The sequence below is a fragment of the Gavialis gangeticus genome, unplaced genomic scaffold (assembly GCF_001723915.1).
Source record: "Gavialis gangeticus isolate Ggan-Ray unplaced genomic scaffold, GavGan_comp1, whole genome shotgun sequence".
In the NCBI taxonomy this organism is placed as follows: Eukaryota; Metazoa; Chordata; order Crocodylia; family Gavialidae; genus Gavialis; species Gavialis gangeticus.
In genome coordinates this window covers 86,946,986-86,969,874 of record NW_017729025.1, presented here as the reverse complement: position 1 = coordinate 86,969,874, position 22,889 = coordinate 86,946,986, and the positions used below count along the sequence as shown (strand labels likewise).

Here is a 22,889-nt window from a genome sequence, read left to right as displayed (position 1 = left end):
AGCACAACAGCAGAATTGGTTTCATGTAAAAAAAAAAAAAAAAAGTATAGGTATGTACACAAAGAACATCAGAAAAACCATTGTAATATCATCTACATTAATGGCAGATTAACAGAAAGGGAGCTAGTCTCTTTCCCACAGCATGCTCTACTGTGCTTAAAAGGTACGGTGAAAGGTGGAACGTGAGTCAAGACTTCATCATTAAGTTCTTGACCCTACACTGACTCTGGCTCCTGGACAAGTTACCTCACCCCTCCAGGCTTCAGTCTTTCCTCCTGCAAACTGGGTACAATAGTATTTATTTACTTTGACTCAAGGCTTTTGGGAGACTACTGCTCTTATATACAGAAAGCCCTATATAGTACAAGAATCATCCTGCTTAGAGATGATTCTAGGTAACACCAGTTCCTGTTTGTGCCCATCCAACAACCCAGCTCTAAATAAGGATTTCTGCGCAGGTCCAGAACACTAGCAATCCAAACTCAAATTCAGAAAAGTGAAAATCAGTATAAAACCTATAAAACTACCCGACCTGCATTTAATCAGCAACTATAATTTGTGCTGAAGTTAGAAGTAGGTGGCCAAGTTATTGGCCTTTATAAACTACAGGTACTCTTCACTTAACATCATCCCGGTTAGCATTTCATTATTACGTCACGGATCTATTGAAGAACATACTTATTTAAAGTCACGCAATGTTGGGTTATAATGTTGCTTGGCCGCCGCCTACAAGTAGGTAACTACTGTGATGTAACTGGATTCGCTTAACACGGTTTTACTTAAAGTTGCATTTTTCAAGAATGTAACTAAAACGTTAAGTGATGAGTAGCCGTACACTTGGTACCTTTCATAGCATCTACCACATTACAGTGCAGCAATGTGGAGAAATAAGCCCATCTCACAGATGTGCACAGAGAAGTTAAGGGACTTGCCCAAGGTCCCAATTCCCAGTACATTAAGCTCCCTCCCATGACACCCTTCTTCCAGTTCAGGTGAGATCAATAAACTAATTTCAGTTGTCAACTATACGATCCTTATGGGTTAAAAATTTAAAAAGTCCCCACAGAAAATGATGCAATTTGATGTTATTTAGCAGCCTCTGCATAGGAAAGGCCCATGATGCCCATTACTTTGACTTGCTTTGTCGGATCTGTGTGAGGACTCGTGTCACGAACAGCAGCAGCCAGAGATGCCACACACCAGGTTTCTGATGCCATGGCAAAAAGATGTGGTGTTTTGCAAGCTACCTTCTCTCAAACGAGCTTCTTGCTGACAGCTAACAGCCCTTTCAGGCCAGTATTCAGATTTCTTCTACAATAATGAAAAAAGACTGATAAAACAGGTTGGAGAGGACTCACCAGAACATTTCCCTTTGTTTCATGCAAGAAGTGCAGTGCCAGCTCCTGATTTGTACCAGCCCCAGGAAAAATACTGGAACAGGCAGCAGCTAACAGATTTTCCACTATTCCAGGTAAATGACAAAGAAAAAAAAAAAGAAATAAGTGAGGTACAGTGGAAGAAGCAGGAGATTAGAAGTAAGAATTTGAGAAGCTGTTGCTGTTTTTTCCTCTTCAATAAGCTTGGTTGAGGATCTCAGTATTGTTTTTGGCCAGCTAATACCCACTTACATCTTGGGTAACAGTTCCATTGTATCCCAATTAGTCCTTTTAAACTTGAACTAGAAATAACCTAGGGTCAGACAAACTTGGAACTCAAACTCCTCACTCCAAGGGAGTTTAGTGCCCGCAGATCATGTTGTGACAGAACAGAAGGTTGAGAAGGGCACATGAGAGCGCCAATACTGAATGTAGCTCTAAAAGAGATTACCCTTTTGCCCTACAAGAAGCATTCCCTGTAGATTTGCACTGAGCACCAAAGGTGACAGAATTCCAATCAGAACGACCACTGGCACACAACTTTTCCTTTCCACCAGGAAAGGATGGTCCAGAGCTACTGCTACAGCTAGTGAAAAAACCCAGAATTTAGCAAGCCGAATTCCTTTTCTCAGCCCAGCAATCAGGTCCAGTTTCATGCTCACTTGATAGCACAGTGCAAGGGAACACACACAGATGAACATGAACTGGAAGTCCTGTCCCAAACAAGGAAGGTTAGGGCTCCTTTAAGCACTCAATCCCCAGTCTGTACAGCCATGTAGTTTGTATACCCATAGGTCCCTCAACGGTTCAGAAATTTGACAGTGAGGGAGTAGCAGCAGTTAACAGTCCCATATACCAGACCCACAGATTGGAACTGGTCCATGGATGGACCTGGGACCACTCATCCAGCCTACAAGTCAAAAAGGTCAGCCACCACTGCTTTAGAGCATGAGTAAGGTACATCAGCATTTATTACCTCATGTTTACTCTTTTTCCTTCATCTTCCCTTCCCCAAGATAAAGCAATTTCCACACAGGTCAGAGATATTTACTGAAAACATCTCTGTCACCATCTTTTGCATATACTTTTTTGCTTCTTTGCTACATCTCAGTGATTGATGCAACAGTTGCAAATTAAAGCCATGGAAATTCAAATTAAAAATACAGCACTTGTTTTTAACAGTAAAAGAGGGGGAATACAGCTAAGGCAGACCAAGATCTCGAACCCAGAACCTTGCACAGGAAGGCCAGCAAGCCTGCCACAGCACCACAGCCACAGGCTTTTTTAAAATTGGTATAAACTACAACAAGGATTAGTAGATTCTTCATCTCTTGATGACCTCAAATTTACTTTCAGGAAACTCAAGTGGTCAGGCTTATCACAAGAGTAACTGCATGAAATTCTATTGCTTATGCTATATAAATGATCATGCTAAATTAGGGTAAAAGGTCAAACCATTCCTTCCACAGGTCATGAGCACATTGCACTGGGAGTTCAGCGTACTCTTACACCCAACCACTTGCTTCCATTTCAGGAATTCCCTAGTCTCCCTCCTCCTATGCAACAGTCTCTATGCACATCCCCCATTCTCCAGAAAGGCAGGAATCCATGTATTTCCTATTCCGCCACGTCAGGGTCTCCCATTCTGCCCCCTTCAACAGGTTCTATATAACCACTTCCTCTCCCTTCCCCACGCCCACCATTTCTCCCATGCCCCCACCTCCTCCCCATTCCAGGTATCGTGCATGCCTGACCAACCTGCGGCCCCAAAATTCCCCATGCTAAGGCCTCCATGTCTCCCATCCATATTTATTTTCTGTCTGTCTGGGAAAGATATCATTCAGGATGGCAGCCTTTCTATGCAATAAGGAAGGGGTTGACCTGAGCGATAGTGATCTGTAAGATGTTGCTAGCTGTCCTCAGTCTTCTCAATGCATCCCCCTTTCAGTATTTCCAGTTTTCATCAAAACCAGTAAGGTTCTACTTACCAATGCCTGAAACATTCTGTAAGATTCTGGAGTTGGTTAACTGTGGCATTCAAAGTTACTGGGGTGTTTCTCTGTCCAAAAATGCAGCAAATTAAGCTAAAAGTTCATTTTTCTTGGGCAATGATCTAATGGTCCTGTCTGACCTTTAAGAAGTCTACAAATACTAGTTCTCCATTATTTTCCAGAAGGCTTTTCCAACAAGGATTAGTAAAACCTGACATTTGATCAGGAGTGTGGAGCACCTTTAAACAGCACTTAAAGAGTTACACCCCAACACTGCTGCCATTTCTTGTTTTGGTCTATATTACCAACTTCCCCAGGTCCTTACCATTTTCTTGGTTAGTTTTGTTGATTTCAAGATCTCCCCAAGGCCACCACACCAAGTCTGCCTTATGTTTATCACCTTCTGCCAAAGATCTCTCTCGGAGGAATGGGATTTCTGCTTGAAACCGAGTTCCCACATTGATTCGCCTGCATAAATAAATAAAAAACATAAATAAATAGACCACAAACACTCAACAATAGCCAGAAAGCACCTCTATGAATGACACTGACTCTTGTGGAAATCAAAACTTAGTGAGCGTACTCTACAGGTGTAAGTCGAGAACAACTTTCAACTGCTACAACTGGGATTTAAGTTAGTGACCAACAGGTGAAAGACTCAATGTCCTGCTGCCACCTTTGGCTGAGGTTCTACTGCATTTCCTTGAAGAGGCTGAGAAGGTGAATTCATTCCTCTTCCATCAGTGGAGCAAGCCAGTGCAGAGTTCTCAACCAGTCCCTGGCTCATACAAAGAGACTGTGAAAACAACTTGGTCAGTCTAACACCTCTGATCCCTACAACAGCTAAGGATTCCTGGCACCATTTCTGTGGCTAAATTGGCCAGTGATGAGGCAGCGTCTCAGTACTAAGGATGCTTATGATGGTGTGGATGAGTCTGTCTATGCCGTGTTAGTCATCAACACCATGGCAGCTGGTGCTGTGGAGTCCAACACTAGTTTTCTTCATGCCAGACAGTTACAAAGCTGTTCAGACTGGGTACATGTGGGTACCAGAAAAGAGAGTCTGCTGCTTGAGCAGTATCAGAAGCTGTGCTACAACTGTCAGTGTTAATTTTTGCCCCTGAGGTACTTGCATGTGGGTCAGCTTTGGAAGTCAGGGATACTGGAGTTGCAGGGAGATGTCTTCTGACTGGGAACGGAGAGCTGCAACTCCTCTGATCTCTGGGGCAACACTTCTTATAGTCCCCTTTCCTGGGTTAAGACCAAAAGTAGCAGGAGTTAAGTTTCCAAGTGTCCTATGAGCACAGGACATCTCGGCTCACCTGGAGGATGGCGACTGCTTGCCAGGGCCTACAGATACCTGCACAGTGGTCTCGTAAGCTGCATCAACTAATTTAATTCTCTAGTTTTTAAAGTGTGGTTCAGGATATAGTTGTACCTCAAAGAGATGCTCAAGCATGTGTTCTTCTCCTAGACATGAGGCATCTCAGATCTTTATTACTGATGGGCAATGCTTCATTTTTATTGCAGGCAAGTCGTCAGTGCTGGAGAATCATGTATGGGCCTAAAATGCACACACCAAGGGGATCTAGAACTTGTACAGGGAAGCATACGGGGGGCAAGCAATCCTATTAGAGGCATAAACCAGAAACTTGTTTTTCTTTAGCACTAATAGGGTTAATTAACAGTCTTTATATAAATCACTGGCTAACAAGCTACCTACCTAAACAACAACTCTATAAAACAATCTTTGCAAGTGAAATACAGAAACCACAGGTTCCATCTTGCAGACAGTAAGAAGGAAACAAAAGGAGGTTAAGATTGTCCCACAACTAATGCCTTGTGTTCTGGCAGTTACAAGGGCTGGCCCCCAGTGGATATTACCACTTAAAAAGAATTCAACCTCAAACACATGGGTCATATTTTCCTTGAGAGAAAAACCTACGTGGACAACATATCTTTAAAAAATATATTGCAACTTAGTCTAACTTTGAGGCTTAAGCTACTTATAACAGAATCAAGCTCTGATAGAAATCAAGAGCATTCAATCACATTAGAGTTTCTAGTAGTTTTCCCTTGCCTCTCCTAAGTAACTAGCTTGTGAGATAGAAGCAGTGCTACTGACGGAAAAGAGATAAGAGAGATCAGATGATAGGAGAAATGGAAGACACTGCTAAAAAAAAAAAAGAAAAAAGATTAAAACTTCCAAACAGTCTAAGCACAGCTGCTTACTGCACTCTTCCACACAGGAGCAGGATATTAGGTTAATATTTCCTACTCCAAATCTCAGTTGGAAGCAACTGCCACACAACGCTGACAAAAGGTTTGGGGAAAGAATACGTCCTTATGGTACATGGCAGTGTGTGGCTGCTGAGGCATCACCACACCTGAATTCTTTTCAAAGATAAACCAACAAGAGCATAGACATTTTAGGTGGACAGAAAGAAATGTCTGGCACAAGCCGAGTAGGTGGACTTTGTACAACTATATTGGACACTTACGGTTCAATGCTGACTGGCGTAGCTTCCCCCATTACTGAAAGGACAGGAGGAGTGACTTCTGAACTATCTGCAAGGCAAACAGAATTGCTTAGAGCTTATCAATTTTACATGCCTGCAGATTCATGAGCATATGAAAAGAACATAAGAGCATAGACTATCCATCAAACAATGCAGGTACTCTTCTCCCTTAGAGTATTAGGCAGGCTAGCAGAGAGAAAGGAAGAGGGCAAACTTTCATGCAGCAATTATCCCTTCCAATAAAAAGTCCTTCCTATTCGCCAAATGGTCAAATCTTATGATGGACAGGAATAATTTTTCCAAAACCAAGTCTACCTTTCAAAAGCCCTTGGAAGGCTCTGGAGCTCAATGGTAGGTGCATCTCAACTGGTGTCTCTAGGAAGCCGCAGCTTGATTTCCACTGTATCCCAGCTCCCCAGAATTATGCCAGCAAGAAGCTTGAGGTTACAATATCTATAATTAAGTTATGACTTTCTTTTTGTCACCCCCTAACCTCCTACCCCCAATTATCCATCCTTTCTCCTGTTAGAACTTACTAGATCTGAGTAGAGTTCTGTGAGCACTTTTTGGAGTTGCTGGAGGTGGAACTGTGTGGCCACTAGATGAGAGGATGGCATTAAAATAGAGCCCAGACCCTTCTCTCACTGGGCTAAGTATTGGTGGTGGAGTGTAAGGAGGTAGCTCAAAGTTCCTATCAGAAGGATGATCTGCTAGGCGGACAGGTGAGCGTAGGTGACTCTGATATGGAGTGATGTTGGAATAGACTGGAGGGGCAATGAAGGTGCCAGCTTTTGGCGGTATGAAAAGTGGCTCAGGTCTTGGGCGCTGCTTTGGCTTCCGGGCAAAGTTCTCTGCTTCATCCTTTGGAACAGCATCTTCAGACTACGAAAAGGAAACAACTTTTTTTACAATACAAAAATCAGCCAGGATGCATTTAGTTTTATGTATTTTAAAATATTTCAGTGTAATGACAACATGCTGACTTAGCAACTACACTGCAGGACAGGAGCTGGCTGAGACCGTGAAGGAAGAAATCAGTCGCACTGAATAGTGGAACAGAAGAGAAGTCCAAGAAACCTGTCTCAGGCTATCAAACATCTAACTGAGAGAGTCTTCCCAGAAGCTTATGAATTATATTCCACTTTAACAGACCACCAAAATTTTCCACAAATAGTCCTCCATCTCACCCAGCTAAACGAAAGAGTTGTAAAAGGGGTAGGCCTGGAGGGGAGAAAAAGTATCCACAGAATCTCAGTGAGGACAGAGAGACAGAGAGTGTAGGCTTTTGTCTTGGACTTACTCAGAACAGACACGGGCACACAGCCTTAAAACTCGAGGTTATCTGTATATGCATACTAAAAATGCTCCTCAGTTCAATGTATCAAACTCCTTCACTTGAACTTTACAACCAAATACCTAGGAATTAAACTCTATTGAGCTTTACCAACTATTTTTTGGGGCATTACTTGGCTATTTTGGTATAACTGTACGTCCAAAAAAGACAATAATTATCCAAAAGCAAGCCATCAGAGAGCAACAATGATATAAAAAGGTGCCTTAGGTACAAGATAGTTTTCTCTGGGTTACTTTCAGCTCAAAACCAAGTGACCCTTTCAGGCCTAAGGGACTTGCACTGCCTTGTCACAGTTTAAGCTGTTTCAGCAGAAAGGGATGAAGACTAAAATCAGGCATGTAGCAGATCAGAATCTCCTTTGGTCTTCCTAGTGTGCCCATACCTGGAGTGAGTTTTCCATGTTGGTACTGCGATTGGACCTTCTTCGGGTGACAATCACAGAGGGCTTGCGTTCAAAAGGACCTCGATCATTTGCCTGGACCCTCTGGAGTTTCCCTTCTTCACCCTTTTCCCTTCCGAAGTCCTGCAAATCAACTTTCCTCACTGGCACAGATACAGGAATGATAAGAGGCACAAGGTTGCTATCTTCCCGTGCTCTTTTGGAGGCTGGTGAAGAGCTGGCAAATTCCACAACGCTTTTTGCTGCTGGTGGTTCTGCTGCTGCTGCTGCGCTCTTCTTCTCTTCTGATGTATCCAACTCCTGAAGGGGAAAAAAAAAATCCACATATACCTTAAATGATCCAAGACTTTCAAATCAAACCATCTCTCACTTGAGTACACACCTCAAGTTTCTAAAATGTTCTCAACCTAACTTTGGAACTGGAAGTCACTGTAGTTCTAAGTACTTGGGGAAAAAGGATACCTGATTTGGCAGAAAAGTTATCACTGTATTTCACCCCATGTTAGGAACGGTACATTAAGCTACTTACTTCGAGTTTCATTCTTTCATCCATAGTTTTATATTTTGTTTTCTGGACCAAACTCTGCCTTTTATAGAAATTCTACACAAAGAATTATCCTTAATTACTTAGATGATAAAAATCTGCTTATTGCATATCATTTGTTTCAAGTGGCTTGATTTTTGGTCCCAATCACCAAATTGCAATTTGCCCATTTCCCTCAGCTTTCTTTGTCTCTCTCAGTTTCATCTTCCAGAGCACTAACCAGGCTTTTGTCCTGCGCTTTATCCATCAGAAAGAGAGAGTTTACTTTCCTTACAATAACATATGCACCTTCCGCGGCTTCAAGCTTGAAGACCTTTTGGTTAGCAGTAATCACATAGTGTATGCCATTCTTCATGCTTCACACCAAGGACTACTGAATTTCAGTTCTCTTTCAACCATGGACTCTCCAAAATGCTGGATTCCCAAGAACATCTCAGACGGATAGTGGATTGTACAATATGCATAAGAACACAACTCAGAAGAAACCCCAGTTGCTAGAAGGTACATAACTCCTCCCTCAAGTGACTGTCCACACATACACCCATTCCACTCTGTGCAACTCCAAAAGTGCTGTCCAAACTTTTTGGAGGTGTGATTATTGAGTTTTACGAGAACAGCATATGAAGCACCTCTTTACTAAATACAGCATGCAATCTGCAGGTTTCAGAGTTCATATAACGTGTCATGAATGTATGAACAGAGCTCCAGATGGCTGCTTTATAGATGTGCAGGGTGGATATATTTTTTTCTTTTTTTTAGCAATGCTGTGGATGTTGCTTGAATTCTGATGAAGTATGCACTGGTAGTTTTAAAGAGATTGCTGTACCTTTCGTTCTGTCTGCTATGGCAACAAAGAGCTGAGGAGGTGATCTGAACAGTTTTGGCCTTTGTAAAGAGAAGGCCAGGGCACATTTTACATGCAGAGATTGGAACAAGGACATTTTACAAAAGCATATTTGTTGCAAACACGTTTGGTAAAAATTTAAAGTTTGTCCTCAAGGACACCTCACCAAGGGGGGAAAAAGTAGAGAAATTCTAGGCCCTGGGCTTGGATCTCCTCCACTGAAGTGATAGCAGTCAAGGAGGCATCAGGGAAATGCATCTGAGAACAGGAGGTCATCAACTCAGGAAGCAGAACCCAGGGACCCTGGTAGCAGCAGTGGCCAGGCAGGAATCTGCAGGCCAGGTACAAACTCCTCACAGGCAGCCAGTTGGACAGTTCTGCCTAAGTCATGGCATTATCTGTCAATCTTTATCAATGTGTGCTCTAGGAAGGATTCAAAAAGTCACTGAAGATTGCCCTTACTTGCACATATGGCTAGAAAAAAAAAAAGTGTTCATTTCTCCAGGTACCCAAAATTGACACAGTCTCAGTCTTATTCAGGGCCTGTAAGGGAACATAGTTTACCTTTTATACTCCTGAAGTATGCTGCCACTACTGCATGCACTCAAATATACTCAGGGGTTAATGACAAGACACAGGAAAAAAAAAAAAAAGATCTTGTAACTATTAATGATCTTAGCACAAACCTCAGTTACATCATGAGTGGGGGTATGATGGAAATGGGGAAGCAGATAACCTGAGATGAAGAGATGAGAATCAATTCCCACAATTCTGGAAGAGGCGGTATAATGGCTGGCAATGCCACCTTTCACTTCAGCTTGTAGATCAGAACAAGAGGTAACAGCAACCCTTCCTTTGAGGAATCAGGATTAAAAAGGTGTCTGCTGCTTTCCTCAGTGATGATGACTGAGAAATCAAACACAAGAGATCCTTGTTTTAACAGGGCTTCATGACAAGAGGCCCTGAAGAGACGGAAAAGCAGATTGGGAGCAGGCACCAAGAACCAGACTGTCCAAGACCCACCAGGTCAATAGTGACACAGGTCCATACATGCCTAAAGTGGATCAAGAAGTTCCCAAAGGGAGAGGGAGGATGCCGGCACACAGTAATCAATTCTGGAATCACATGTTGGTTTGCATATTGCATTCATCTGTAGTAGTAGCCCTTTTGTTGTTGTTTTTCCAAGGTGTCTCAGAAGATGTGAGGTAGAAGGGGAAACTGCTGGGTTAGCCCCTGAAGGGGAAAAAAAACCACTGTGTGACAAGCTTCCTTTGAAGCACTGGGATATGAACACTTAGGGCAGTGATTCTCAACCTTTTTGGACTTGAGGTACCCCTTCACAACTTTTGGAAATCCAGTGGCACCCAATTTCAAAAACTAATTTATATATTACAGTGCTTATCACCTTACACAAGGGCTGGGCAGTAGGGATGGGGAGGAAGGGGGAAATCATCGAAGTAGGGACAAGCACGAGCCTGGTTTCTCCTTACACCTTGTGACACCCTTAAAAGGATCTGGCAATCCCTGGTTGAGAACCACAGACTTAGGGAATGTTATCCTAGGCCCTTTTCAGTGGTGAACAGCTCCGTTTCCTCAAATGGCAGGTCTTCCACAAGGACCTTCTTCCTTGGTGTTTCCCCAAGGATGCCTGATCCTTGCAGCCAGGATGACTGCATCATAACCACTACTGCAGTCAAACACGAAACCATGCTGGCCATTTCTAGAACCACGTGAAAACTGGTCCGGGCCATCATCTGACCTGACAGAAGCATAAAATACTCCTCCCTGGAGTCAGATGGCAGCTTGTCCGTGAAACAACTTGTGACCCGTGTGTCACCTATCTCAGAGCAAGGCTTGATATTAGTGACCCTGAATTGCAAATTCACAAAGTATGCCTTACAGTATAATAAATTCAGTATCTGTTACAAATTTAGGCTGGGAATTAGAAGGAACTTTCTAATAGTAAGAGGAGTGAACTTTTGAAGTCCTGATTGCTGATAATGTTTCAGAGTTGTCTTCCTCTAGGTATCCCTCTGGAAGGGGATGTGGCTGGCATCAATACCCCAGTGGGGATTGCTGTCATGAGTTTCTCTTTCATTACCAATGCAGTCAAGACAACTACTGATGAAGCTAGGCTCTGGAAGAAAAAGTAAAAGTCTTCTGCATCACTGTAGCATCAGTCCCTTAGCTTGACACTTTGGTGGCAGGTTGTTGGCACCACGATGCATGAGGTAGACTGGGAAGCACTCGTGGATAGAAAAAAAAAAATCCTGGTAGAGGGCAGGGGTGGATATCTCCTTCCAAGCAACCTTTTCATGAAAAATGAATCCTTCAAGCCTCCCCTACCCTTTACCTCAGATGGGATTTTCCTGCCTGTCTTTAATGCTGAAGATCTAAGACAGGGAGTCTGCACCAGAGAGCAGGTTCTCCTCAATCCAAAGGCAGGTCCACCAACTGGCTTAAGAGAGTCTTCGTCCCATTGTTCATGAGGATTTGGGGGGAATAAATGCTTCATCCATAAATCTTTTATCTGGGATGCAGGATTTTCCAAAGCAGCAGAGGCACTTAGGGTTCATATTCCTTGAGACAGCCTCAATACATAAGCAGTAAAAGTTAAATGAAAGAAGCCTCAAGACCAACATTCTGGGTTCAAGTACTACTATTCAATTCTTCTTTAAAGAAATTAACAGGTTGCCAGTAAAGTGACTAGAAAAACAAGTTCTACTGACCTAAGGGGTTAAACTAAGGTTAAAAGAATTTGTCACCTGGGTGTCTGTAAGGTGATGGAAAGCAGCTCTGCCCTGAACTGAGAGGGCTGATCAGAACTGAAGTGAAGGAGGCACATTCTACCTATTATGCCCCTGATGTGCAGCATGAGATGAGGTAAGGCACATGGGTAAGATGGGTGCTTTTGGTCCAAGTTATTTGAGTTTGGGTACAAATATCTGAAGAAGAATATATCTTATTTAAATGGTTTAACGCAACTCTTCTTACAGAAGCTAGAGTGTCCTTTAAGTGATCTGTATTCAGTAAGTTATTATTTCTGCACAATTCTGATCAATGGAAAGGCAAAAACATTGGCACCAGCAGCTTGTAGTGTAGGATGAAAAGGCACAGGAAGAAGAGGGAGTGAGAACAATTCTCCTCCCACACACGCCATCCCTCTCACATGTATATTATCTACACATCTTTTTTTAATTCTCTCAGAAACAAAGGACTTGGGTGAAAACTTTAATCATTCAGGCTGAGAATCTTTCACAGCTGTCAGAGATTTGGGTGTATAGAATCCTTTTCATTAGGGAAATAAAAAAAAAACCAAACTCTGAATGGTCTTTTCTTTCCAATAAACAATGTCACAAGTGGCTGCAGACAGACACGCCTAAGTACAAGAGATTCTTGATTCAAGTCTCAAGTTCTATTTGAAGGTACAGTAGAGATGTACCTTTTGCAGACAAGTGATTCTCAGCCAGAGTGCCATGGTACCCCGGGGTGCCTTGAGAACCTTGTCAAGGGTGCCGTGGCCTGTCACACAATGCGAGCACTGTTAAATTTGCAATCACGATTCAAAAATAAACCCAGAAGTTTCACATAGGAACCATGGTGCTAGAAAACAAATATTCTGACCTGTTGTGGTCTGACTTCTTGGCAACAGAAGAATTGTACTATTTCTTTTCACTCATTTTTGATTACAGAAAAAAATAAGAGCTAGCATTTTGCAAGGGGTACCTTGAATCTAAAACAGTTGAGAACAACTGCTATTGATTAAATGAATCAGAGATGCATAAACTAGCATGAGCAAGAACTCATTCCATCAGCCATCATATGCGATGCTGTAATATAAGTTCTTGCTCACACTAGCCTATGAATTTCCAATTCAGTTAGTCTGCAAGACGCACCTCTATCCTGCTTTCTGCCTGACTTCAGACTAAGTTCAATTTGATCCTCCTCAAACCTTTTCTTAAGCAGACAGCTGCTCTATTAGTTTTCAATCATTTTTTGACTAAAATAAAAAAAAATAAGTGCTGGCATTTTCCAAGGGCTGCCTTAAATCTAAAAAGGTTGAGAAGAACTGCTGTTGATTAAATGAATCCAAGATGCATAAGCTTGCACAAGCTTGCACACAGCTGCCTCTCTCATGATTACTAACACAGTGGGTGTAGCTAACTGTCTGCAAGGCAGGCCTCCATGGAATTAGCTTCTCCCTACTATTCCACCGAGTTACTAGTAGGTAACTTGCTTAATAAAAAGTTACACAAGGGAGAAGTAATTATGGCACTGTTATAACTTCACCAACCAGTAAAGGTTGTTGGAACAGAGAAAGCAACCTCAGTAGCTGGACATAACCATTTAGCACTGATCAGAAAAACGGAATCAACTGCACATGCCTCAGAGGAAATGGGACGAGCAACCACTGAGGAAGTTGGAGATTAGAAAAAAATCTCACATAACATGCAGAATCATGAGGCGGTTATAAAAAAAATTAAGTCAAAGAAGCTCATATTGCGACACCTAGTTTGTTTTTTTCCTCCCAACTAGCAATGATGCCTCCAAAAAACATAGGATTTCATCTTCTTGAAGAGTGGCTCACAGCAGGGTCAGTCAAAGCTAAATTATAAAAGAACATGACTCATTTATACCATGACTGGGGAGGAGGGAGGGGTCACCTGCTCTATGAATTGTGGGCCACTCAGCCTACAGGTACAAGTTGCCAAGAAGAAGAATGACATGAGGAACAGCATACCTCATCCTCAGCAAGGTACACAGCATCTATCCCAATGAGATCATACTCCCACAGCAGAAGCTACAAGGAGCTCGTAGACAACTACGTTGCTGCCCATGGGGTAGCCCAGTTTGTTTAGGAGTTTGACAGTTATAGTAAATTGGAATTTTTTTATTTCAACATTGAAATAGCAATTTGTTAAAGATTTCATCCTCTGTGCTTTGAATGAGGGAGTCAGAAGAGATGCAGATGAGCAACTTTAAACAAACAAGGCAGGACAAGTGACATATCCCAAAATAAATCAAACTGAGTAGATTCTTACTCTGTTACTACATTTTTGATCAGCTTGAGATCCCAAGTTAGGCACATAAATCTACCCGTAATGCTCAGTTCATTTGGCCCTGTGGGCCTGATCTGACACATGGGATCAGTCTGCAGGCTCAATCTAGCAGGTGGGGTCACGTCATTTGCCCAACAAGGCTTCCTATGGGTCCAGAAACTTGACAGCAGGACAAGTAGCAGCAAGACAAACAGTAGCAGCGTTAATTACTGTGGCTCCAGAAACCATGGCAATTAGTGCTCCCACCACTCCCCCACTGACAAATTACTGGACCTGGGGGCGAGGGAAGTTTAGAGGGGCAGGGAAATTGTGTGGGCTGGATCATATGGCTCCACGGGCCAAATCCAGCCTGCATCTTGGTCACCCCGGTCTATACCTGTGAAGTGAAAAACACTACTCAGGTTGTCATATGTACAAAGAGATTTGGTAATAAAGCTTCTGTAACCATTCCAGAGTCAAGAACATACAGTGCCTCTCTTACATCAGGCTGATCTCTTGCTCCACACAACAAACATTTTTATTTTCTAGTTCTGCTTTGAGGATGCCATCTTAGAAGTGCTATATAGGTCAAGATATACCTCTTACCTTGACATCCTGGAGAGAAGCCAGCTCAACCGCCTTCTGAGCCAAGGTTAGCAAGTTGGCCTCTTGAGAGACACGCCGTCTTCTCCGAGTGCTCTGAATGACACCACCTCTCACACCTGGAAAGTCACTCACTCTCTGTGTGCTTTCTTCACTTGTTGCCACCTGCTTCTCCTCATCCTTGCCATTCTGCGATGCAGCTGGTCTCTCTGTTTCAGGCTGGGTCATCTCACTGTTAAGCAGGGTCTCCTTCTGTCCAAGATCCATTCTTGTGGGCTGCAGATAGCTCCCCTTGTTGTGGCCCAGTATTTCATGGTGATGCTGCAGCTGGATCTCTTGCTGCTGCTGCTGGGATTGCCAGTGGTGCAGAAACAGATTGCTAGATTGTTCTGCCACTGGCTTAGAAGCCAATACTTCTCCTGCAGAGGATGTTGGCAAAATCCCTTCTTTGGAGAGTCTTCGTGACCTCCTTCGAAAGGACAACTGGGTCTGAGGTAGCACACTCTGTTGGTTCTGCTCTGTTAGAGCCTTGAACAGCTCCTGGTTTCTCTCAGTCTGCTGGAACTGGTGGGCCATCATATGATGCTGGGGTGCTGCTGCTGCCACGTGAGGCTGTGCTATGGAAGTAGCTTGCTGGAGGCTGAAGGCTTGTGTGGCAGCCTGTTGTTGCTGCTGTTGTGGATAGAAGTTTTCAAACAACTGCAACTGAGGAAGCTGTTTCTGCTGGGTGGTAAAGGTTGGGCCACAAGTTGGGGCTTCTTGAAAGACATGCAACAACTCAGGAAGACCTTGCTTCTGGCCTTGGTGACCAAATGCAAGCTGAAAAGGCTGTAAAGGTAGACTCTGACTCTGCTGCTGTTGCTGCTGCTGCTGCTTCTGCATCTGATGGAATGAATTAATTTGTGCTTGCTGCCTGACCAATGCTTGCTGTTCTAACTGAATTTTCTGGGACATCATCTGCTGGACAGCATCCTCATAAAGTTCGAGCTGGGAAACCACCACCCCTTTTTCCTGGTTTCTTTTCATGGAGCCAGGATGGCCATAGAACCCTGGGGCACCAGCGCTGGGGTGGGTGCCTTTCTGGTGACCCCCATAGGCCATGTTGTGGTTCCACATTGCAGGTGACGGCTGCCAACTGGAATCACACCTCTCTGGCAACCGGCTCCCAATCAAGGAGTTTTGCCATTTGACAGCAGTCACTGGCTGGGACATCATCATCGACTCCCCCCTATCTGGAGGATATACCGAGTTCATCAAGGCAACATTGTTGGGTGCACCAGGTAATACCCCTGCATTAGTAAATTCCATAGCTTGGGAGGTAGGTATATTTCCTCCATGTCCATAGTACTGTCCTTCCTTAAGCTGGTGCTGAAGTTCTTTTGACGGCACAGCTATATCCTGCTCATTAAAATAAGCAATCCGTTTCCCAGCCCTCTTGTTGGAAGACTTCTGTTGAGCTTGAAGATTCATGGTTCAGTTTTTCCCCCGTTAAAAACAGAATTACAGCACACCCATCTCCAAGTCGGGGGAGAACTGGCACCAAAAAGGCTCACTTTCTCAGTTCCAACGGTAACAGTTTATTACAAGTTCAGATGGAAGTGCCTCTCCCTGTGCTTTCCTTGTGTGCTTCTTCCCTCCCCTCTTACTATACTACGTCTATCCTTTCCAGTTCAGATGACAATGAAGTCCACTTAGTCACAGTGCCTGAAAGAAACAGAGAAACAAACTTCAGTGAGTCATCATCAGGATGGAGAACACCACAATGCCCAGAATCAGCAAACAGTAAAGTATATCCTCCCAAGGAAATCATGACCAGGGACAGCTGGTTGAGCAGGGATTTTTCTTCTTCTGTGAAGAGCAAAGTATGTGCACAAAAGTGTGTCGGAGGAGGAAAGGAAATCTGACCATCTAGAGTATTGCATTGATTTGTCTGAAATACATATCAGACATTTGTAGGACTAGAACAGCCACCACACACAGCTTTATTGATTTTAGCAATGATTGTTCAAATAGTCCTGAAGACTTCTCTTCTTTTGCCCCCTGATCATCCCCCACCACGCCAATAATTCTGGATTGTTGGCTGGGCAATTTGCTTTTAATGTAAGCACAGTGAAAAAAGTTTGCTGAAGCAAAGAGATGCAAACTGGCTCAGGGGTCCAGATCTCCTTAGGAGGTTAAACTAAAAAAAGATAAAGCACTAAGCTTCAGCCAAAACATGGAAGATGCTCCATTTAACACTGGCCAGGATAGAGATGTGTAGTGACCTTCCAGGCAAGAAATCCTCCAAACCAGGGTGTCCAACTGGTGGCCTGCAAGCTGCATATTGCCCCTGAAGAATTAGCATACAGTGCATGGGTTCCCATCCAACTGCCACCCCCCCACCTCAAGTGCCCCAACCAAGGCAACCAGGAGAGGGCTGAAGTGCCTAAGCTGCATGTGTGAAAAAGAAGGAAGCCACACTGCCCACACTGTAGGTGGGTGGCATGCACAACTGGGGAGGGGGTGGAAAGAGGGAAGCAGGGCTGGTCACCTCATGTGGTCCCTTAGCTAGAAGTTGGACAGCCCTGCTCTGAATGTTTACCAAGTGCCCTGACACTACAGAACAGCCTGCCCAATGTGCTCTAGTACTCGTGCTTTTTGCAGCAGTTGAAAACTAAACACTCCCACTCAGGGATTTCACACTTACTAGTGGTTTGCAAAGAGCATGGGAACAGCTTTAACCATCAAGCGCTGCTAATTCTATACTAGCAAATCAACACAGGAAAAGGATGCAAAGCCAAAATAAGAAGATTGGCCTCTAACATGCTTTGAGTCCAGCCCCCTGCCATCATAAGCAATCACAAACAGACATTTGTCCAGAAGGGTCCACAAGACGACCAATTCAGCCCCTGTCATATACTACTACAATTACAAAATGCCTCATAACTAACTGCATATTGTAAGAGGAAAAAACCCTGCAATATGCCACAGGAAGTGAGCAGGAGTAATGGGACACAATTTATGCCTTCTGCTCTCAGAATCCCAGGAAATTATTTCAGAAAAATCTGCCTAAAAAGATCCTAGGAAATGAACCATGTCCCATGCTGCACAAGAAGAAGGAAAAAGTCAGTCCTTGCCAATTTTACTTTGAGGGGAAAATTCCTTCTGGAATGCAAATTTGGCGCTTGACTTACTCCTGAGCACATAAGCAAGACCCACCCGTCAAACATCCAAGAGGTTTTTCAGTACCATTTAATAACAGTGGCACACTGCACGTTGTCACTCATCTCTAACTATGGATACTATCCAGTATTGCAGAGAACATTTAGAAAAAAGGGAAGTAAAGAGCCAAGTAACATCCCAGGAGGGAGAAAAGTTTCTTCCTGGCCCCTGCAGGCAACAAACAGATATCCCAAAGCATGGGATTAATACAAAAAATGTGTAGGCCATCTGCTTTTTAAAATTTGCACTTGATATTAGAGATTTGGCTAAGTATCTGTTTAATATTTTAAAACTTAATAAAATTAAAACAAATAGTTTCTAAATGAGGCAACCCAAGCATACATTATGCCACATCATCGTGTCTCACATTTTACAGAAGTATTTCAGATAAGTGCTTAAAAATCCACTAGCCCTATTATTTGCCTTTTTTCTACTTGTAAAGCCAAACTGTTCTAGTAACCCAAGCCTAACTCTCTAGATTTCATCATGATAGAAAATTGTAACTTTTGTAATCTCTAGGATTACCCAGAACAAGTCTTCTAAAAATAATAATACCATGCTTTTAGGATTATAAATTAAATCAATCAATCAATCAGGACTAAGCCCCTCAAAAGCTGAGAAGCTGCCCCTTCCAGCAAGATACAGCAACTATTTCTAGTTCTCATGGAGATTTTGGATCTTAAAACTCATCACTGGTTCAAGCCTGAATATTTTTAAATTTAAGATTCGTTAAAATAATTAAAGAAGTTCTTCTGTTTGTTTTCTTTTCCCTCCATCTTTTGAAATGGAATGGAAGAGACAAGAGAATCCTGCATCTGGAAGAATATACAATGTTTAATGGCATAAAAATTAAAAACTGCTTACACAGATCTGTATCACACAAAAACTCTAAAACCAAACATACGACCAAATGATGACTTGAGCAGCGTACTCTACAACACAAAACCAAAACCCAAGTCCACCCTTCCACTTGTTACTGACCTGTGCTAAAGATCGATATGTTTCATATTTATCTTTTCCCACAGCCTGGAAGACAATATGCAGAGTCTCTTGAGGTAAAAACATTCATTCACAGCCACTCTTGACAATACTTATTTCCTTCTTGTACAAAATCTTAATGACAGGCCACAAACTCATTCTATTATCTGGTAAGCCAAAACCTTCCTTTAATCATTCAGAGGAAATGACTGTTTATTGCAGCACTGCACTCAGTTTGAGTATCTGTATAACAAGAAAAAGTATCTCTACAGTTCAGGGCTCCCACCAATGAAAGTGACCTGGCTGTAGAAATAGAGAGGCAAATATAGACACAGACTAAGAGGTCAGACTGTAGTAATGTGAACTTAAGAGGTATGGATAGAAATCAGATGTGAGAATACACCTTTACAGGTTTAATGAAAGGAGAGACATTTCTAAACTCAAATCATACCCATTATAAAAGAGATGGCCCACAGGACAGGGGTTGCAAATTCCTGATGATTTAGGGAAGAAAGTAAAACCAATAGGACTCTCTTCTGAAAACTCTCATGAGATTTTTAAAATCCACACAAAAATAAATCGAGACATTGTTATTACTGTTATTGACTCCATCAAGACATGCAGTAAAAATTGTCTCTATTTAAAAAAGGGGTTAGGCAGAGGGATAGACCCAAATGAGAATCCTGTAACCTAAATCTCTTCAAACTTCACATGTCTGCAGGGCAAACTTTATTAGAGGGGGAAGGGAGGAAAGAGGCAAAAGGTTCATACAACTTATGCAACTTCCACCTCTGAGGCCAATTCACTGCGAGTGGAATCACAGGCCTGCTGTTTCAGCAAGGACTGACTCACTTCCTCGGCCTGTTGTATTGCTGTTCCACTCCCTCGCTCCCCCCGCCCTCGTCCTGGCTACAGGCGGTGGAACCCTGCCACCTAGCATCAGAGCGCCAAGGCGTTCCTTCCTCCACTAAAGTACAAACTCTCTCAGCTCATTTTCCAGTCCTCTTTGGACAGCACAAAAATAACTGCAGGAGTAACGAGAGACACGTGACATGGAAAAAACTCTTTTCAAAATGCTATCAGCATACAAACTAAGAAAGCATGCTCGATGCTACCCTACTTCAAGGGTGCACCAGGAGAGAAGAGCTGTACTCCACAAAATGAGACATGCTTTCAACTGGAACTTTGGCTGCAAACAGGAACAATTCACAGTTACTAGGTTGCAATAAGTCTCTGTGCATGAATATTATTTTCCCCTTTGCTTTTTACAGCAGTGCTATGAATTTAAATAGCAGTTAACAGCCTTACCACAAGGTATGAAGTAATGATAATAATAGTGCTATACTATTTTACCTTCTAAGCAGTTGTAAGTTGTGCTGGGGAGGGGAGAAAAATCTATTACATTACAGTTTTCCTTCCTTCATCCTTTTTGAATTCCTGCTGTACCGACTACTGGAATCTAACTCTACTAACCTGACACAAGAGAATGAATTCAGAGAACAAGACATTTCCATCAAACCAACTTTCCATCTACACATCTTAACTTTAAGATAGGTTCTTTCAGATCTCCTGTGCCTAGGTGGAGACAATAAGGAGGACTGTGTAAGAGCTAGCAGACAAAACAAAGTTGTAGTTTTCCAATTTACAGCTGATGCCAACATGAAGTGTAGTGAAGTCTCTTACTACTACAGTAAAAGCTGTGCTATCTGGCACTTTATTAACTGGCACGCTCTATTAACCGGCTTGTATAAAGTAGTGTTCAAAGTAAATGGTCTGTGCATATCAACAGGGTAAACCCAAGAATTAAGGCCTTTTAAAATAGGGATCTCAGACTTTCAAAGGCCTCCACTGATATAATGTTGAGTAACTCTCCAACCCTGGACCTTGGCTCCCTTATTCCATTATTAGATAAGGACTCCTATGCATTCAATGCAGTGCATGCAGTGGCATGCAGCTTGGAGATGTAGTTAGCTACAAAAAAGAAGCAACAGAAACATGAAAGCAACAGTTACAAAAGAAGATCAAAAGGGACCCAACAAAACGGAAAAGAACCTTGAGTCTTTCTGGTGGGTACAGAAGGGCCTAAAGGCATTTTTTCTGCTGAGTTCTCTTAGACACTTTTCTTTTCTACTCAAGAATGCTGGGAATTGAAAAATGAATGTAGTTATGACATCACAAAAATCAAAATATTGCAAAAACTGAGCCACTAAGTAGGGAAGCAGTTTCTTGGTCTATTTAACTTAAGACATTTTGGAAAAAGAGTATTTGCTAAAATTAAAATCTGATACTACTTCAGTTAAGTTATAAGATCTCATACAACAAAAGAGACCTCCAGAAAAGTTAAAAAGGAACTAGATTTAATGCTCCTCTTATTTCTGAAGCTAAACATGTTGCATAATCAGCCCTTCAGCTCTTCTTCATGTACACACATACAAAAACTCTGTGTGCTTTATCTTTAAAACTTCTGTTGCTTTATCTTTAAAATAAGAATACTTCATCATTTGAACAGAAGTGATCTATGTGCAGGCTACAGCATCCTTACACTTGATGGAAGCTACCAACTGGTAACTTGCGCTGCTCAGCTCTGCTGGCTTAATGACTATGCAGGTTCCCCCTCCCTAAGGCCTGGGAATGACCTCATATTATCATCATCCTGGTCAGTTACCAGTTCGTTAAATTTCAGTACAACACAGTCATCCTGCAATTGCACAGTACAATGGCTTACAGAAGGCATCTGCAGTATGTTGCTAGGCTTAGTGCTCCTCTGCCCAAGGTCAAAGAATGCCTCTTGCTGCAGACTGCATCATAGCCAGACCCCAGGCCATGCTCCCTTACAGACATGGTGTCTAACCTCAAGTGTATGACACCTTACATTGTTGTTTTTACAATGGGTGGAGGACAGATAGGACTTTAAGTTAATTTAAATCTATGGCTCTCACTACATACCTGGTTAACCGTTTTGCATACTACTGGCTTCTCCAAGTAAAAAGCCTCTCAAACCTTTCTTCAGAAGACTTCCCTTTCCACAGCCTGCCTTACTCTTGTACTTCCCACAATACTCTTACTAGTATTTTAAATTTTGAAAGACTTTCTTGCTACAGGATCCCTCCATAGAAGCATTTCAAGCTACAGACACGCAATACTCTTGCAGCCACAGACCAGTCTACAGTAAAGCACTGAAGGGAGCACTGGGGAGAATTCTGGCTCAGGAATCTGCAGTAAACATCTGCTCTCTGCATCACCGAATGCTACTATCCACAGAACATTCAGAGCCTTATTTTTTTAAACGCACATACAAAACACCACATGGCACTAAAATCCACCTACCCTCAAACAACATAGGGCTGAAACCTTGTCTACATGAAGTTTTTCATTTAACTTAGTTTAAAAGTGTATTTTTTCATGTAGAAAAGGCCCAAAACAAATTTGCCAGGAATCCTACATGCTGCCTTTTCCTATCCATTCATCCGCTATGGGCTGTACTCCTTACTCTACCCTGTTCAGCCTCTCAACACTGCTTAGAAATTCCACATTCCAATTACTAGAGGGAACTTTTATCATATCCTTCCTCAATCTACAAGCCCAAAGAATATCCTATAGAATCATGGAAAGTTAAGGTTAGAAGGAACCTCAGGAGGTCATCTAGTCCAGCACCCTGCTCAAAGCAGGACTATCCCCAAATACAGTAAGAGCTGTGTTAAATGGCATGAGTGAGGTAAGGGGGTGCTGGGTATCTAAAAATACCAGTTATCTGAGCCAGGGGTTTTCAACCTTTTTGAAAACCCCTGCCAAGCAGGACAGGGCAGGAGGGGTGGTGGCAGCAGCAGCTACATGTGGAGCGGAGGGAAAAAGAAGGGTGGCAGCAGCAGCCTCCACATGCAAGCTTTCCCACTCACCACCCCGTCTCTCCCACAGCCAGCCGGCCGGAAATTCCAGTTCATAGAGTATTCCAGATAGTAGAATGCCGGTTCACGCAGCTTTTACTGTACATCATTCCAGCTAAGGCTTTGTCTAGCCAGGTCTTGAAAACCTCCAAGGAT

The 22,889-nt window shown here is 42.8% G+C and overlaps 1 protein-coding gene across 1 annotated transcript in view; it reads right to left on the bottom strand.

The window, feature by feature from the left end:
- ELMSAN1 (ELM2 and Myb/SANT domain containing 1) overlaps positions 1-22,889 on the bottom strand; it is a 67,278-nt gene that overhangs the window by 7,921 nt on the left and 36,468 nt on the right. The window contains exons 2-7 of the mRNA XM_019519099.1: positions 14,674-16,374; positions 7,623-7,940; positions 6,423-6,768; positions 5,869-5,935; positions 3,693-3,835; positions 1,359-1,462 (exon numbers count right to left, since the gene is read on the bottom strand). Coding sequence (XP_019374644.1) covers positions 1,359-1,462; positions 3,693-3,835; positions 5,869-5,935; positions 6,423-6,768; positions 7,623-7,940; positions 14,674-16,140 — 2,445 coding nt within the window. The 5' untranslated portion in view covers positions 16,141-16,374. The remainder of the gene's footprint in view (positions 1-1,358; positions 1,463-3,692; positions 3,836-5,868; positions 5,936-6,422; positions 6,769-7,622; positions 7,941-14,673; positions 16,375-22,889) is intronic.